This window comes from Xenopus tropicalis, chromosome 7 (assembly GCF_000004195.4).
Source record: "Xenopus tropicalis strain Nigerian chromosome 7, UCB_Xtro_10.0, whole genome shotgun sequence".
Classification (NCBI taxonomy): domain Eukaryota; kingdom Metazoa; phylum Chordata; class Amphibia; order Anura; family Pipidae; genus Xenopus; species Xenopus tropicalis.
Window position 1 is genome coordinate 2792569 of NC_030683.2, and position 19462 is coordinate 2812030.

The window sequence follows — 19462 nt, forward strand, 5'->3', positions numbered from 1 at the left end:
TTTTAGGGGGCTGAGTTCTAATTAAACACTTTGATGTGACCCATAATGACTCCACCTTGTATGGGGGGGAGTCCGACTGATTGGTACCGTACTACCCGCCAGTTGGGCAGACTCCCTGAAACCCAATCATACGGCAGCCAGTCTGCCCGGGATCAACTGCCAACTGCTGGCGCCAGTCTCTGCCATTCTGTCTGGTTGGGACCATTAATGGATCATTAGGGAACGGCATCTGTGTGGGACCCCAGTGGGACTGGTGGGAACGACCAAATAATCCCTGTATAAATATAAGAAGAGCTACATATATATATATTTGTTTAATTCACTTGCTTTATATCTTTGTGGCTCAGTCTGCAGTTCTTGCCTTGTCTGAGCAGCCATTGTCTCACTAGCAGGCTAGGCCTTCTCATTGGTTATAATCACAAAAAGAAGCCAAGAGTGGGTGTGGCCTGAGAGTCAAAGGGGGTGGGGTCTGTATGGTGTATATACGGCTCATATTACTGGAAGGAAAGAGCAAGACGTCCCCATTAATAGTCTGATATATATATAGATAAATGCATGATGTTCTGGAATGAGAACCTGATTGGGCAGTTTGCTACGAGCTCAGTACCCACAGGAATATTCTAGAAGAACCTTTATTTAGCTGTTTGGTACCTACTCTTAGTGCTACGGAACGTTCCGTTAGGAGAGAAAATCTCACCGCCTTAATATACAGAGATTTATTCTACAACAATAAAGACACTTATTTCCAGGGCAGTTCCCCGAGGCCCAGTCCAAAAGGTCCCGGCGGGGGGGGGGGTATTGTGCAGTTACACAACAAGGATTCCACCCCCAGACTCCCACATACAAGGATTCATGTTCAGTGGTTTCAAATGTATCTGTAAGTGTATTGAAAGCAATATCTCTCTGCACTGCTGGTTCTGACTCCTGAATCAGACAATTAACAGACCTGGAGGAGAACTGACGTCTCATGAGTTAGAGCCACGGGGCAGAAAGGGACAGACAGGAGCAATTAGGGAGCTGCATTTTCTTTCAGTTGTAGGGTGAAGTTGGCCTTTAAAGACCTCAGGGGCTATTTACTACAGAAGGGGAAGGGTGCAAAGTGCAAATAAATGGGTGCAATCCCGCTTTCTGCACTTTACTCCTCACCCTGAAGGCAGGGAAATTTCTGTATCGGGGTGCAGAGACCTGAGAGCACCCCATGAATACAGAGATTCAATGTATTCCCCCCGGACGGGAAAGGGGGGAACACACTGGGGCTCATTTACTAACCATCAATTCGAATCGAATTCTTGGTGCAAAAAGTCACAGAGAAAAAACGCTGCAATTTTTCCAAGATTTACTATGGGGCTCATTTACTAACCATTGATTTTATTATTTTAAACTCAATTCAGATTTTTTTCAAAAAAGTCACAGAGAAAAAACGCCGCGACTTTCCGAGATTTACTCTGTGTCTCAACGGCTAAAAATCCAAATCCACCAATTCGCCAGATTAAACTCGCCGACTTCGTGTAGAAGAGGCCCCTCCCCTTTCCTTCAACTTCTGGTTTTGTCTGAAAATCATGACTTTTCCAATTTTTCCAGTGACAATTTAAAAAAGTCGAGTTTTTTACGGCTTTTAGTAAATCTGCCCCACAGCACAGGGAGCAGCAGGGGGCGCTGTTACTATCACTCGCCCCCCAGCAGTGACCTTACATTGCCTCTGTCCCACAGAGCACCCTAATCGCCCCGTTAATTACACGCAGGGAATTTATAGAACTAATTGCCCTTTCGCGCACATGAGACCGTGTCGGTATTTTCATTCCCATCGCCCCGAACCGGCGCTGAAAGGCCAGATAACTAAACGGTGCAACATGTTCTCTCCGTATTCACTTACCCATTCCAGCCCCCCCGGCCATGGAAGCTGACACTCATTAGTCTTTTTATACAGGCGTAATTAATTCTGAAAAGCATTCTGGGAACAGGACAAGATGGCTGCCTGCCACGACTGCCGCACATTATCTGGGGTAAAGCAACCGGCTCCGGATTCCAGGCGGCAGTTACAGCATCTTCTCTGCAGTCGCCTCTAATTCCCATCATAATATTCTGTATTTGTCTAAAGGGTCCTTTACATTATTTCTCTAATTATATATAAATTATTTAAAGGGGAACTTTACCCAAAAACAGTTCTTTGTCTAATAATAGGAAATGTAATTCTAAGCTTCCCAATACCCATTCATCCCTCATTCTCACTGGGTTTATAGTTATGTGTAACTGTCACTGTGTCTGTCTGTCCCTTTCCCTTCCCTGCACTGCTGGTTCTGACTCCTGATACAACTCCCCAATACCCATTCATTCCTCATTCTCACTGGGTTTATAGTTATGTGTAACTGTCACTGTGTCTGTCCCTTTCCCTTCCCTGCACTGCTGGTTCTGACTCCTGATACAACTCCCCAATATCCATTCATCCCTCATTCTCACTGGGTTTATAGTTATGTGTAACTGTCACTGTGTCTGTCCCTTCCTTCCCTGCACTGCTGGTTCTGACTCCTGATACAACTCCCCAATATCCATTCATTCCTCATTCTCACTGGGTTTATAGTTATGTGTAACTGTCACTGTGTCTGTCCCTTTCCCTTCCCTGCACTGCTGGTTCTGACTCCTGATACAACTCCCCAATATCCATTCATTCCTCATTCTCACTGGGTTTATAGTTATGTGTAACTGTCACTGTGTCTGTCCCTTCCCTTCCCTGCACTGCTGGTTCTGACTCCTGATACAACTCCCCAATATCCATTCATTCCTCATTCTCACTGGGTTTATAGTTATGTGTAACTGTCACTGTGTCTGTCCCTTTCCCTTCCCTGCACTGCTGGTTCTGACTCCTGATACAACTCCCCAATATCCATTCATTCCTCATTCTCACTGGGTTTATAGTTATGTGTAACTGTCACTGTGTCTGTCCCTTTCCCTTCCCTGCACTGCTGGTTCTGACTCCTGATACAACTCCCCAATATCCATTCATCCCTCATTCTCACTGGGTTTATAGTTATGTGTAACTGTCACTGTGTCTGTCCCTTTCCCTTCCCTGCACTGCTGGTTCTGACTCCTGATACAACTCCCCAATATCCATTCATTCCTCATTCTCACTGGGTTTATAGTTATGTGTAACTGTCACTGTGCCTGTCCCTTTCCCTTCCCTGCACTGCTGGTTCTGACTCCTGATACAACTCCCCAATATCCATTCATTCCTCATTCTCACTGGGTTTATAGTTATGTGTAACTGTCCCTGTCCCTTTCCCTTCCCTGCACTGCTGGTTCTGACTCCTGATACAACTCCCCAATATCCATTCATTCCTCATTCTCACTGGGTTTATAGTTATGTGTAACTGTCCCTGTCCCTTTCCCTTCCCTGCACTGCTGGTTCTGACTCCTGATACAACTCCCCAATATCCATTCATTCCTCATTCTCACTGGGTTTATAGTTCTGTGTAACCTGAGTGGGGCAGAATGGCCGTATTTACTCTGACAGACATTAGCAGTGACACAGATTTAGCCTGACGATGAATGAGACATATGATGGGACAAAGCGCCTGTATTAACCCCCCGTGATGCCTGAGCTAATGGGTTAATCCCCCTCGCGCTCCGCACGGAATAAGGAGGCGGCTGAGTGTTCCTGTGGATTAAGGGAACTAATTGGGGGATATTTAGGGACTGACAACAAATATGAGACAGAACGGAGCAGGGAATTCGATGACACTCGCGTCTGACTCAGATCTGCCCGCGGCCCCTCGTTATTCCCATTCAGCCAATAAGCTCGCTCGGTGTCTCCCCTAGGGGCACATTTACTAAAAGTCCAATATTTCTCATTTTTTTATTTTTAAAAATTTGAATAAACTCATTTTCGAGAATGTTTGACATTTACTGTAAAAGTCTGAACTGAAAAAGTCCAACCGGGAAAAAGTTGCAGAAAAGTTGCAAAACTCAAATTTTTCAAATTGTCGCACAAAAAAACAGCATCAAAAATCCGAAAGCTCTAAAGCAAAAGACGGATCCCCCAGGGAAGGGACGCCATTGGCTCCTGCAGGATCTCGGCAGGGTTTAGCTGGCCAATTGCTGGATTTGGATTTTTAGCCGTAAATATTGAAAAACGTGAGACTTTTTCTTCTGCGATTTTTAGTGCTAAAAAATCTGAATTGGAAAAAAAAATTCCGACCATTTGTAAATGACCCCTAAATGTAGCAACTTTGCCTTAAATGAACCTCTAGAAATACAAATAAATAAAGAGCTTCCAGAGGGGCTTCCCCCAGGGTCCCAATTGCTCAAATTCAGTAGCGCAGTAGGTTGGGGGCAATCAGGGGCAAATAACTTCCACTGTGCCAGAAACGGCAGCTGCCATCCCTGCTGCGTTCCCCTGCGTGTTACTAACAGGTACCGCCAACAGGGCACGATTGGGTCCCACTGTGGGGCTGGTTCTAGGAGGGTTCTGAGGGGGCCCACCTTATACAGATAGTTGTTTAACCATAGTTCCCAAATACCGATATTCATGGGGCAGTCTATAAATTAACCGCGTCTTCACATAATGTCAGGCAAGTATAATGCGTTTTTCTTTGTAATGGATCTGGTGTAACCAATATAATAAGTGCACTCCCTGCAGTTAATTTGGGGGGGGGGGGTCAAAGCTCTGTGACTGCTAATATCCTTATCATTTACAGTAGGGGGTACATTATCCCTTATAATACATGAGTGATACTCAGAGTTCCCTGTATAACTCAGCCTGCAGCCTTGTGCCTTTATATGGGGGGCACAGAACCCCTCAGTGACTGCTAATATCCTTATCATTTACAGTAGGGGGTACATTATCCCTTATAATACATGAGTGATACTCAGAGTTCCCTGTATAACTCAGCCTGCAGCCTTGTGCCTTTATATGGGGGGCACAGAACCCCTCAGTGACTGCTAATATCCTTATCAGTTACAGTAGGGGGTACATTACCCCTTATAATACATGAGTGATACTCAGAGTTCCCTGTATAACTCAGCCTGCAGCCTTGTGCCTTTATATGGGGGGCACAGAACCCCTCAGTGACTGCTAATATCCTTATCATTTACAGTAGGGGGTACATTATCCCTTATAATACATGAGTGATACTCAGAGTTCCCTGTATAACTCAGCCTGCAGCCTTGTGCCTTTATATGGGGCACAGAACCCCTCAGTGACTGCTAATATCCTTATCATTTACAGTAGGGGGTACAGTATCCCTTATAATACATGAGTGATACTCAGAGTTCCCTGTATAACTCAGCCTGCAGCCTTGTGCCTTTATATGGGGGGCACAGAACCCCTCAGTGACTGCTAATATCCTTATCATTTACAGTAGGGGGTACAGTATCCCTTATAATACATGAGTGATACTCAGAGTTCCCTCTATAACTCAGCCTGCAGCCTTGTGCCTTTATATGGGGGGCACAGAACCCCTCAGTGACTGCTAATATCCTTATCATTTACAGTAGGGGGTACAGTATCCCTTATAATACATGAGTGATACTCAGAGTTCCCTGTATAACTCAGCCTGCAGCCTTGTGCCTTTATATGGGGCACAGAACCCCTCAGTGACTGCTAATATCCTTATCATTTACAGTAGGGGGTACAGTATCCCTTATAATACATGAGTGATACTCAGAGTTCCCTCTATAACTCAGCCTGCAGCCTTGGTGCCTTATATGGGGGGCACAGAACCCCTCAGTGACAGCTAATATCCTTATCATTTACAGTAGGGGTACAATTATCCCTTATAATACATGAGTGATACTCAGAGTTCCCTGTATAACTCAGCCTGCAGCCTTGTGCCTTTATATGGGGGGCACAGAACCCCTCAGTGACTGCTAATATCCTTATCATTTACAGTAGGGGGTACATTATCCCTTATAATACATGAGTGATACTCAGAGACATTACAGGTTGGTGCCAGTACAAGGGAAGTTAGTGCCTGGGGTCGATATACACATATATACACATACACACATATATATATATATATACACACAGACAGACCCCATGACAGACAGGGAATTCCTGTGCATCTCCGGCTCAGCACACATCCCACGCGTTTCACTCATCACGCTCAGGCCGATTACACGCTATTCTCTCGCTGCTTTTAAAAGAGATCTTAAACAATAACAAAGAATATTTCTAAACGCACTGTATGTAAGAAGCTGCCGCCTGTACCGTACAGTGGGGCCCTCCAGCTGCTCAGACACCAACACTCCCAGCCACTCGCTAGGCACAAGAACTTTATAGAGTAAGCCAAACTGCGGCCAATCTAATCATCCGGACAAAATGAGGCCCATCCTTAGCCAATTAGTACAATAGAAATTTCCATGAAATCCAGTAGCCAATCAGATCAACAGAACCTTCATGAGGCCCAGACCAACATTTAGCCAGAATATTTGAACATTCCCAGGGCTAGAATAAGCTGTAGCCAATGAGAGCACAACTTGCAGACAACTTGGCAAACCTATAGCCAATCAGAGAATTGTAACATTCACAGAATTAACCAGGTTGAGCATTACAGTATTCACGGACCTACACCGGCCTGCACCCAATGGCATCATTAGGGCAGTCCCAAAGCCTGGCAGCCAATCAAAGCATTACAGCAGCCAATCAGAGCATTAGGACAGCCAATCAGACCAATCTATACTTAAACACACAACTAAGCCAACCTGCAGCCAATAAAATCATTAGGATATATAAGGCTAGGACAACTTTCAGCCAATTACAGCATTTAAACATTTACTGGGTAAAATTAACCTCTTAGAGGCTAAGCCAATAAAAATATTGAAATATTTATAGGGCTGGGCCAATCTGTAGCCAATGAGATCATTAGATTTCTGCCAAATTCACTTTGTGAGTAGATGTTAAACATAAAAATGCACTATGGCTTTTATATAAAAGGGCAGCTTCTAAGACTAACATATATATATAATAGATTGTCAGCTCTTATGATCCAATTTTTATTTCCAACTCTTTTATTCAATTCTCATAGACTCCTGTTGGTTATAAATGAACATAAAATGCTGCATAATTTACTAGCGCTGCATAAATAAATTAATTACAATCACAGCGACAAGTTGTTATACCGGGGGGCTGGGGAAGGCTTATCAGTTGCACCCCTTACTTACAAATCTGTGGGAGGGGCCCCGGAGGGACAAATCTGTGGGAGGGGCCCCGGAGGGACAAATCTGTGGGAGGGGCCCCGGAGGGACAAATCTGTGGGAGGGGCCCCGGAGGGGCAAATCTGTGGGACGGGCCCCGGAGGGACAAATCTGTGGGACGGGCCCCGGAGGGACAAATCTGTGGGACGGGGCTCCGGAGGGGCAAATCTGTGGGACGGGGCTCCGGAGGGGCAAATCTGTGGGACGGGGCCCCGGAGGGACAAATCTGTGGGACGGGGCCCCGGAGGGACAAATCTGTGGGACGGGGCCCCGGAGGGGCAAATCTGTGGGACGGGCCCCGGAGGGGCAAATCTGTGGGACGGGCCCCGGAAGGACAAATCTGTGGGACGGGCCCCGGAGGGACAAATCTGTGGGACGGGCCCCGGAGGGACAAATCTGTGGGACGGGCCCCGGAGGGACAAATCTGTGGGACGGGCCCCGGAGGGACAAATCTGTGGGACGGGCCCCGGAGGGACAAATCTGTGGGACGGGCCCCGGAGGGGACAAATCTGTGGACGGGGCCCCGGAGGGACAAATCTGTGGACGGGGCCCCGGAGGGACAAATCTGTGGGACGGGGCCCCGGAGGGACAAATCTGTGGGACGGGGCCCGGAGGGACAAATCTGTGGGACGGGCCCCGGAGGGACAAATCTGTGGGACGGGGCCCCGGAGGGACAAATCTGTGGGACGGGCCCCGGAGGGACAAATCTGGGGGCCCGGATGCTATTGGGGAGTTTGTGACTGAGAGTTTATATAGTTAATGAACACAGAGTTTAGACACAAATAATCTGATTTACTCGCAAATGTTTGTGACAAAGTAACATCCGCCCCATTCCCATTAGCGGATACAGCGATACTGCCCTGGCTTAGCGCTAAAAGCCCCAGTACATTTACTGCCGGAGCGTAAGCTTCCCGCTAAAGCCCCCGCCTTTTAACCTGCTCTAAAACCCCACTAACGACTTTGTGCCGCTGATTAAATCTCCCTGATTGGGTTTCTCTCTGTCCTTCCCACAACAAAGCAAAAAGCTCCCGAAAGGAACACTCGGCCCCCGAAACCCCCAGCAACTCCCCCAAATGTGCGAATTCCCACGTGCGACTGAAATAAACTAAATATTGTACCGAGGGGAAAATCAGATAATAAATAAATAATCAGTTATAATGAAGAGTATTGTGGGGAACAGGCGGCAAAACAAATAAAATGAATGTTCTGAGCGGGAAAATAAAATACGGAAATACCGGGAAAATCTATAATATTGTGGGAAGTTTAAAGAATTCCAAAATGAAATGAGTTGTATCAGGAGTCAGAACCAGCAGTGCAGGGAAGGGAAAGGGACAGACACAGTGACAGTTACACATAACTATAAACCCAGTGAGAATGAGGGATGAATGGATATTGGGGAGTTGTATCAGGAGTCAGAACCAGCAGTGCAGGGAAGGAAAAGGGACAGGCACAGTGACAGTTACACATAACTATAAACCCAGTGAGAATGAGGGATGAATGGGTATTGGGGAGTTGTATCAGGAGTCAGAACCAGCAGTGCAGGGAAGGGAAAGGGACAGACACAGTGACAGTTACACATAACTATAAACCCAGTGAGAATGAGGGATGAATGGATATTGGGGAGTTGTATCAGGAGTCAGAACCAGCAGTGCAGGGAAGGGAAAGGGACAGACACAGTGACAGTTACACATAACTATAAACCCAGTGAGAATGAGGAATGAATGGGTATTGGGGAGTTGTATCAGGAGTCAGAACCAGCAGTGCAGGGAAGGGAAAGGGACAGACACAGTGACAGTTACACATAACTATAAACCCAGTGAGAATGAGGGATGAATGGATATTGGGGAGTTGTATCAGGAGTCAGAACCAGCAGTGCAGGGAAGGGAAAGGGACAGACACAGTGACAGTTACACATAACTATAAACCCAGTGAGAATGAGGAATGAATGGATATTGGGGGAGTTGTATCAGGAGTCAGAACCAGCAGTGCAGGGAAGGGAAAGGGACAGACACAGTGACAGTTACACATAACTATAAACCCAGTGAGAATGAGGAATGAATGGGTATTGGGGAGTTGTATCAGGAGTCAGAATCAGCAGTGCAGAGAAGGGAAAGGGACAGACACAGTGACAGTTACACATAACTATAAACCCAGTGAGAATGAGGGATGAATGGATATTGGGGAGTTGTATCAGGAGTCAGAACCAGCAGTGCAGGGAAGGGAAAGGGACAGACACAGTGACAGTTACACATAACTATAAACCCAGTGAGAATGAGGGATGAATGGATATTGGGGAGTTGTATCAGGAGTCAGAACCAGCAGTGCAGGGAAGGGAAAGGGACAGACACAGTGACAGTTACACATAACTATAAACCCAGTGAGAATGAGGGATGAATGGATATTGGGGAGTTGTATCAGGAGTCAGAACCAGCAGTGCAGGGAAGGGAAAGGGACAGGCACAGTGACAGTTACAAAGGAAGTTGCTTAGAATTAGATTTTTCACTAAATATTTGTATATATATATATATATAGCGCCAGCAGTATATACATTCCATTAACAGAACAGGCAGGAATCAATACGATAATGAAATATAAATACAAAAAAGCAATAAAATTTAAAATTAAGGGGCAGGTTTCTCAAAATGTGAGATTAGAATTTACGACAGAAAAACTCACCCACTTGCTATTCATTCCTATGGGTATTTATCACTGGGTGACAGTTAGGAGCTCACTATTTAATAAATGCTCTTCGGAAAATCCCATAGGAACGAATAGAAAGTGGGTTTTTCTGCAAATTCGAATTTCACATTCTGATAAATCTGCCCCTAAGTGCAAAAAGAAGAATAGAAATGTGGTTCCTGCCCTGCAGAGCTTACACTCTAATTGGCTGAGCATTGCTATATTAATTCTGATTAAATGTTTAAATTGTTTATAAATGTCTTTTTCTAATTATTTCATTTCTTTTCCTTCCATTTTGGTATTTAACAAAAAGACGTTTTTCCCAAGCCCCCCTATAACGACGCCGGGGGGGGGTATTTAGCGAATATTATTTTCTGCCCCTTAAAATCCAGTTGTTCCCGGCAGGTTGTAAACATCAACTTCAAAGCGATGTCTGAGGCTCCGAGGGAGCGACGGGAACACAAAGGGGCTGAGTGATTTATTATAGCGATGGGGTAACGGCTCCGTGTGATCTGCCCCCCCCCGGCCCCTTGTGGCATTTACAGGGGGGATTTACCCATAAAATTCTAAACTTATCCAGAAAAGGGGGGCAAATAAATGAAGTTGTGTGAAGCCTAACGAGGAATTCGTTATCCCAAAGGCTCGTCACTCGCTGGCCCCTCCCTGTCGGTGCTCTGTTTGCCGTCTCACCGCGAGGGGCTTGCCCCAAAAGCTTACACTTTCCCACAATAGGGACAGAGAAAGGGGGGGGGAATTGGGGTGCGAGGGGAGAGACGTTCTGTGAGTTTAAGGGGCACAGAAATCCCAGGAAAGTAAAGGAATTTATTATTGTAACAGCAAAGAGCGACTGATACAGACAATAACCACAAAGCCCCCGTCCCGGTATCTGCCCCACAGGGGGGTAACAGAGTTATCTGGGGGGGGTTAACACTGACATGATAGGGATGGAGTCAGAGTCGCAGGCAGCAGTGACACATTTGCTGATACACACAGGGGCCCGACGCTGCCCATTCCGGGGTATTTGGGTTAATTGGTTTATATACGGCACAGGGATAATTATATATGTAACTGCCCCCCCCCGTATAGCAACTGCACCCCCACACTCCAGCCTCAGTACAGCCACAGACAGGCCGGCGCAGCACCCATTGCAACCAATCAGCTCTTTGCTTTTGTTTTCTCCCCAACAAGAATTGCCGATTGGCTGCTATTAATAACCGCACTGGTGCAATTTAGCATCTATGTTAGTAAATCAGCCCCCCGGTACTTTATATTAGTTACACACAGTGTGTAAGGGTTGTGTGTGTGTGTGGTAAAATAAATGAAAAAACAACGAGCCAAACGTGTTCCCTGCGAAACAGGCACTCGCCCCAATATCCCATTAGCCCCGTTTAACCCTTAGATATACAGTACAGGGCTCTATTACCCAGAATTCCTGGGCAAGTGAGTGAGATAATCAGCCCCACATGCCTGTGTGTGTGTTACATAACTCCCCCGTACACACACACACATACACACACATATATATACTTACACACGCACACAAATACACACATATAGACACACATAAACACGTGTGTCCCAGTGAGTGGCGGCGCCGGGCTGGGGGGCCCAGTGAGTGGCGGCGCCGGGCTGGGGGGCCCAGTGAGTGGCGGCGCCGGGCTGGGGGGCCCAGTGAGTGGCGGCGCCGGGCTGGGGGGCCCAGTGAGTGGCGGCGCCGGGCTGGGGGGCCCAGTGAGTGGCGGCGCCGGGCTGGGGGGCTCAGTGGTGTGAGGCTTCATACACAACTACTGCTTGTGGCCCCGTGACCAACTGCACAGACGCTGTTTACCTGTCGGACAGTGAGCGTCTCCTCCGCACCCCGGGGCATTAATATTAGCCCCAGTTCTGGCCTCAGTACATCTCATTTGCCCCACATGCCATTTGCCACTGCAGCTGCGCCACAAACTGACCCACAACATGTCATTACATGGATCAGAACCAGCGCAACAAATCCCTGTGCGGATAACTGGATTGTTACAACCGCAGCGCAAACTCACTAACAACACTGATAATTCCTTAACTCAAGCACCCACATCTGCACCCTCAGCCCACCCAATAGGCAGGTACAACCAGAGGCCATTACACATGGGGGTCCCTAGCAACATACACACATTATACACATGGGGGCCCCTGGGGGTGTTGCCTCACACTATACACATGGGGGTCCCTAGCAACATACACACGTTATACACATGGGGGCCCCTGGGGGTGTTGCCTCACACTATACACATGGGGGTCCCTGGGGGTGTTGCCTCACACTATACACATGGGGGTCCCTGGGGGTGTTGCCTCACACTATACACATGGGGGTCCCTGGCAACATACACACACTATACACATGGGGGCCCCTGGGGATGTTGCCTCACACTATACACATGGGGCCCCTGGGGGTGTTGCCTCACACTATACACATGGGGGTCCCTGGGGGTGTTGCCTCACACTATACACATGGGGCCCCTGGGGGTGTTGCCTCACACTATACACATGGAGGTCCCTGGGGGTGTTGCCTCACACTATACACATGGGGTCCCTGGGGGTGTTGCCTCACACTATACACATGGGGCCCTGGGGTGTTGCCTCACACTATACACATGGGGGTCCCTGGGGGTGTTGCCTCACACTATACACATGGGGGCCCCTGGGGGTGTTGCCTCACACTATACACATGGGGGCCCCTGGGGGTGTTGCCTCACACTATACACATGGGGGCCCCTGGGGGTGTTGCCTCACACTATACACATGGGGGCCTGGGGGTGTTGCCTCACACTATACACATGGGGGCCCCTGGGGTGTTGCCTCACACTATACACATGGGGGCCCCTGGGGGTGTTGCCTCACACTATACACATGGGGCCCTGGGGGTGTTGCCTCACACTATACACATGGGGCCCCTGGGGGTGTTGCCTCACACTATACACATGGGGCCCCTGGGGGTGTTGCCTCACACTATACACATGGGGGCCCGGGGGTGTTGCCTCACACTATACACATGGGGCCCCTGGGGGTGTTGCCTCGCACTATACACATGGGGGCCCTGGGGGTGTTGCCTCACACTATACACATGGGGCCCCTGGGGGTGTTGCCTCACACTATACACATGGGGCCCCTGGGGGTGTTGCCTCACACTATACACATGGGGGCCCCTGGGGGTGTTGCCTCACACTATACACATGGGGGCCCCTGGGGGTGTTGCCTTGCACTATACACATGGGGGCCCCTGGGGGTGTTGCCTCACACTATACACATGGGGGCCCCTGGGGGTGTTGCCTCGCACTATACACATGGGGGCCCCTGGGGGTGTTGCCTCACACTATACACATGGGGGCCCCTGGGGGTGTTGCTCACACTATACACATGGGGGCCCCTGGGGGTGTTGCCACACTATACCCATGGGGGCCCTGGGGGTGTTGCCCTTGCACTATACACATGGGGGGCCCCTGGGGGTGTTGCCTTGCACTATACACATGGGGGCCCCTGGGGGTGTTGCCTTGCACTATACACATGGGGGCCCCTGGGGGTGTTGCCTTGCACTATACACATGGGGGCCCCTGGGGGTGTTGCCTCACACTATACACATGGGGGCCCCTGGGGGTGTTGCCTCACACTATACACATGGGGGCCCCTGGGGGTGTTGCCTCACACTATACACATGGGGGCCCCTGGGCACAGACACTCACTCGTCACACTTTATACACACGGATCAAACAGACGCAGATGCACCAATCACATCCTTTCGCATAAAAAAAGTGCAACACGGAAAATTGCGCAGTGTATTGTGGGTGGGAGCCCACAGCGCATTTACTGCACACGCTAAGCGCACCCATGCAGCACACATTAGAGACCCCCTGCACATACGTGTGCTTGGGCCCGGTACATGTACACAACATGCACATCCTGGGAGGCGAGACACACACACTATACACAGGGCTAAACATTAATACAAATTGTACATGGGGGGGGGGGGGATATACAATGTATATAGGGGTGAAAGTAGATCCTTCCGCTGCTGGGGGGCCCCAGAAATATATAGGGGCCACTGGAGGTGAAACACATGGTACCAAGGAGGCCTCAATAAATAAAGAAGGTAAAATTCACACACAGACCCCAAAGTTGCCCATAGGGGTGGGGGTCTTATCTATCATTTAACTTTTGTTACTCAACTACAACTCCCAGAATCCCCCAACACCAAGCGGCTGCTGGAAGTAATAGTGAGAAGGCGCAGAGATCCTTATACACTATACACAGGGGGTTAAATCCTTCTTTCCTGCACAATTACACACACACCCACATACCCAGGGTAAGAGACCCCCCTATACAGAGCCATGGGGGTCACACTCAAGCTCTTACTCGCTTAGGGGTCCCAGGACCCTCAGATCATACCCAGAGGGAACAAATGCGGGGAGCAGCACCCAGACAGCACCCTAGCATTGTGCCGGCACCCAATAGCACCCACTATGTGCTTAGAGTGAAGCAAAGTCCTATAAAGGTTATTCTGCCCACATGTCCAGCAAACAGCCCCAAGTTTCTGCCCCGTTACTCAGTGCCCCCTCCCATTAGCCCCGGCCTTACTTGTGAGCCATGGGAGGGTGGGGGTTCCCCCCGGGCTGCTCCGCTTCTCGGGGTTCCAGAGCCTGACTCATAGCGGCCAGGAGCGATCAGTAGCGGCGACTCCCCCGACTCCTGCAACTCACATCCACTCCCGGCCAGTGAGGGAGGGGGTCTGTCATAACAAACCCAGGGTCCTCCCCCCCCCCTGCCTCCGACCCCTCCTACTGCCCCTGCACTATACGAAGTACAAATAACGGGACACATGGGGCTGCCCCATCCTTCCCTAAAGGCGACAATAACCCTCACTGATCATTTGTCGCACAATACTCACCCCTCATTTATCGATGCAGATCGCACACAAGCAGCGCTGTCACATGATGTTTGTACATAAGTTAAAGTGACATTTAATAGAATAATTAACTCATAAATAGCAACATCCATCGGAAACTCATTCCCCCCATATAACTGGGCCCCAGCCAATCAGAATCATTCGTAGTTCAACTCCTCATCCCCGACCAGAGCCGACACCATTATTACTTGCCCATAATTGCCCCAATCCCAACCAATGGGGACAAGCGATGATGTAGTAGAACTAGCCCTTCGTAAAGTCCATTGGGCAGAAAACAAACGGGGGTACAGTATCGGGGTGTGGGGGTACTTACTTTGAAGAATAATAAAGTTCACCCTTTGGCCACTCCCACATCTGTTTGCGAACGATCAGCTCCAATCCGGCGTCCGATTGGCCACAATATTATCCGCAACCAATATTCGGGCCCATTTGGCTGAGTCCGGTATCTCTGGCATTGGGGCTGGGTCGGTACTGGGCCTGGAACTGCCCTTTCTCCCCCCCCCCCCCAAGTTTATTTTCTATCTCAGCGCCGTAGCAAATGCCAGAATGTGCCCCTTTATACCCCGCTACATCTGATATTGCCCCATTGTATTGTTATTGGGGGCCCAGTGCAGAAACCATTCCTTCTGCACAAACTGCCCCTACATTTGTCTCCTACAAGAACTGCCTCCTGCTTTCTGCCCCACGGCATGAACTGGTACCTACCGCCCCACCCCTCTACCCCTGGTAACTGCCCTTGATCTAGCACTTCAACTGCCCTCAGAACATCTTACCCCCACCCTGTGCTACTGGAACAGAGACCCCCCTATAACATTACCTGCCCCCCTAACTGCCTTTATTGCAGTCTGTATTATAGGAAATATAGTAAAATAAAGCGTTAATTACCCATATATTGGGGGGGGGGGGCAAAGGGCCCCGGTAACGTACAGTATGGGCCCCATGGATATTAATGGCAGGCCCGGCCAAATTTATCAAACGCGATGCCTCACTACATTGTTGCGCATTTTCCCAACTGGGAGTCCGACAATTAACCCCCCCCCCCCGGTAAGTATCAGTTAAACACAATGAGTTACTAACGGTATCAGTTATATGGCAGAGAAGGTTCGGTCCCATTACAGCACTGCTGGCTGGACAGGCCCGGTCTGAGTTCGGTAGGAGAACTGGAGCAATCGGAACACTCAGGTACCGGGAATGGAGGGAATAAACTCAGGGGGGGGGGCAAATGGGGCACAAGGGGGCAAGTGTCAGTAGAGCTGCCCCAGGCCAGTATGGGGGCTGCCCCCAAGCACGGACTAAGGCTTCTATGGGAAAGGTGCAGTTTTGCGACACGGTGCGACTCGCCTTTATTTTTCAGTGTCACATGGATTGGAAAAGTCTAAAAATGCACAAATGATGCAAACTGGAATGGAAAGGGTTAAAAGTCTGAAGCGACTACAAACTAATGATATGTTGCAGAGCTGATTGCTGATTGGTTCCTGTGGGGAACTCACTGGAGCCAATTCAAACCTGCACCTGTAAATGATCCCCTTGATCCCTTTGCCAATGTGCATTTAACTCTTTCCAGTTCAACTCTCGCAACTTTTTCAGACTTTTTTAGGGTCACCAGACTTTGCTCTTCAGTGAGCTTAACCCTTTCCCACCTCCCCCTCCGCCTTATTTGCCCCCCCCCAGACATTGGCACCTCTCTCTGTGCCAGGGGGCTTGCACCTCTCCCTGTGCCAGGGGGCTTGCACCTCTCTCTGTGCCGAGTCAGGTTTCACTTGGTGGCCGGCCCTGAATTCCTAAACCAGTAGCCTCATTCCAGGGTCAGCAGCTCCGCTCTCTGTACCGGCTGGGACTCTGCCCCTCAGCGTGTTGGCATCTGCCCCCCTGTGCCCCCCTGTGCCCCTTCCCCTCACTCTGCCCCCTGTTATTTGTGCCCTGGGTACCCCTGGAAGTATAGCGGGGTGACTGTTACCCCAATGTTTCTATATATCTGTAACCTTGTTATGGGCTAAGGGGGCCCAGCCTGAAGGCCAGTTAGGGGGGGATTTGGGGGCTTATTTGTGCCCTGGGTACCCCTGGAACTATAGCGGGGTGACTGTTACCCCAATGTTTCTATATATCTGTAACCTTGTTATGGGCTAAGGGGGCCCAGCCTGAAGGCCAGTTAGGGGGGGATTTGGGGTGAGTGCTTATTTGTGCCCTGGGTACCCCTGGAACTATAGCGGGGTGACTGTTACCCCAATGTTTCTATATATCTGTAACCTTGTTATGGGCTAAGGGGGCCCAGCCTGAAGGCCAGTTAGGGGGGGATTTGGGGGCTTATTTGTGCCCTGGGTACCCCTGGAACTATAGCGGGGTGACTGTTACCCAATGTTTCTATATATCTGTAACCTTGTTATGGTTAAGGGGGCCCAGCCTGAAGGCCAGTTAGGGGGGGATTTGGGGGCTTATTTGTGCCCTGGGTACCCCTGGAACTATAGCGGGGTGACTGTTACCCCAATGTTTCTATATATCTGTAACCTTGTTATGGGCTAAGGGGGCCCAGCCTGAAGGCCAGTTAGGGGGGGATTTGGGGGCTTATTTGTGCCCTGGGTACCCCTGGAACTATAGCGGGGTGACTGTTACCCCAATGTTTCTATATATCTGTAACCTTGTTATGGGCTAAGGGGGCCCAGCCTGAAGGCCAGTTAGGGGGGGATTTGGGGGCTTATTTGTGCCCTGGGTACCCCTGGAACTATAGCGGGGTGACTGTTACCCCAATGTTTCTATATATCTGTAACCTTGTTATGGGCTAAGGGGGCCCAGCCTGAAGGCCAGTTAGGGGGGGATTTGGGGTGAGTGCTTATTTGTGCCCTGGGTACCCCTGGAACTATAGCGGGGTGACTGTTACCCCAATGTTTCTATATATCTGTAACCTTGTTATGGGCTAAGGGGGCCCAGCCTGGGGGCAGTTAGGGGGAGAATTACAAACATTTCTGCCTTTAGGGGTTCTATAAAAACAGAGCTTGTGTCACAGTATTAACCATTTTTTGCCTCAGGGCTTGGAGCAAGAAGCCCCTCCTACACTCGGGCTGATATTACGCTCCTGATTGGCTGACTCATTTGAGACTGTATGCCTCCCTGTGAGTGACAGTTGCTGTGAGTACATATGGATGTGCCGTACACGTGCAGTGGGAACCAGTAACCTGTGGGGAAAAGAACCCTGCAGTTTCCGCAGCTGCTCGGAAGCATCATATAAGCGCCCCATTGGGTATCGAATGACACAGAGTCAGGAGTGAGACGCAGACGCCCTGCGGGTGCAACTGTCAGTGTTTATTTCTCTGGGTGTTTTATTGTTGTTTTCAAAAAAGTGACGTCACAATGGAGACCATTCATCTGCCATAAAGGAAAACTCCCAGAACCTTGAGCCTGGGGGGGGGGGGGGCAAATAATTCCCATTGAGTTGAACTGTTATTAGTTATTTAGCTTTATGTTCAGTAGCTCTCCTGTTTGGTATTTCAGCAGCTATCTAGTTGCTAGGGTCTTGTTCACTCTAGCAACTAGGCAGTAGGTCAAACGAGAGACAGGAATGTGAATGAGAGAGGGATGAAATATAAAGGTGAATAATACAAAGGAACAATAAAACTGGAGCCTCACAGAGCAATAGGGTTTGGCTGCCGGGGTCAGTGACCCCCATTTGAAAGCTGCAAAGAGTCAGAAGAGAAAGGGAAATAATTCCAAAACTGTAAAAAATAAATAATGAAAACCCATTGCAAAGTTGCTAGGAATAGTACAGTCTGTAACATAGTAAAAGTTAACCCTTTAATGGAATTCAGCAGCATAAACTGCCCCCCGTCTGTTCCCTGGGGATATTATTGTTTCATACACCAACCCACTAATTGCTGTTACTTAGCATCATTACATGTCCAGCCGGGCCGGTCCGTGCATCCGAGGCAGCACCGGGGGGGGTACGTAACTATGCGTTACTATGGGAAACAAACAATGGATTGGGGTAACCAAGGGGGGTTTATAGAGTCATGAAAAAATATCTTTTAATCTTTAGCCGAGAATCCCAGGGCCGGGCTCTCTCTCTGGGACTTTCCCCTCTATTTTAGAATCCTGTGAAGTGAGAAACACGATTTAACCCATAAGTGCGACTCCCGGGGGGGGGATCACATTTGTTATGGAACTGATACAGGGGGATCCCTTCCAGCCATTAAACTCCGGCGGCCATTTCTGGGAGATGCTTCATTCAGAAGTTATTCTGCTTCATCCGCAAGTCCCATAACTCCCCTATCCCCCCCATATCCCCCGTATCCCCCATAATCCACGTATCCCCCATATACCCCATTCCCCCCATATATCCATATCCCCCATAACTCCCATACCCCCCCCCCTCCCAGGGCACAAAGCAGAGGGTGGCGCTGCTCTTCTTTAGCCCTGGGGGAGACATTGCTGCTGCCCGATACTGGGGAGAAGTGGTACTGCAGCCACTCACCTACACACCTACATGTCAATTACTTTAAACATAAAGGGGAGGGTCACCTTTAAATGATCTTTTAATATGTTATAAAACATCCTATTTCTAGCAACTTTGCAGTTGGTCTTCATTGTTTATTTTTTATAGTTTTTGAATTATTTGCCGCCTTCTGCCTCTTTGCAGCTTTCAAATGGGGGTCAGAGACAGAAGGA

General features: G+C 49.1%; 1 protein-coding gene across 2 annotated transcripts in view; it reads right to left on the bottom strand.

Moving 5' to 3' along the window:
• The window catches only part of rbm20 (RNA binding motif protein 20), a 131085-nt gene extending 115887 nt beyond the window's left edge, over positions 1 to 15198 (bottom strand). Inside the window, exon 1 of one of the 2 annotated variants that reach the window (XM_031905606.1) lies at positions 15120 to 15198. In XM_031905606.1, the coding sequence (XP_031761466.1) occupies positions 15120 to 15160 (41 nt within the window). In that variant the 5' untranslated portion in view covers positions 15161 to 15198. Of the gene's footprint in view, positions 1 to 14478; positions 14629 to 15119 lie in introns of those variants that run through there. The other variant, XM_031905605.1, reaches the window with a different exon arrangement.
• Positions 15199 to 19462: the final 4264 nt, after the last annotated feature.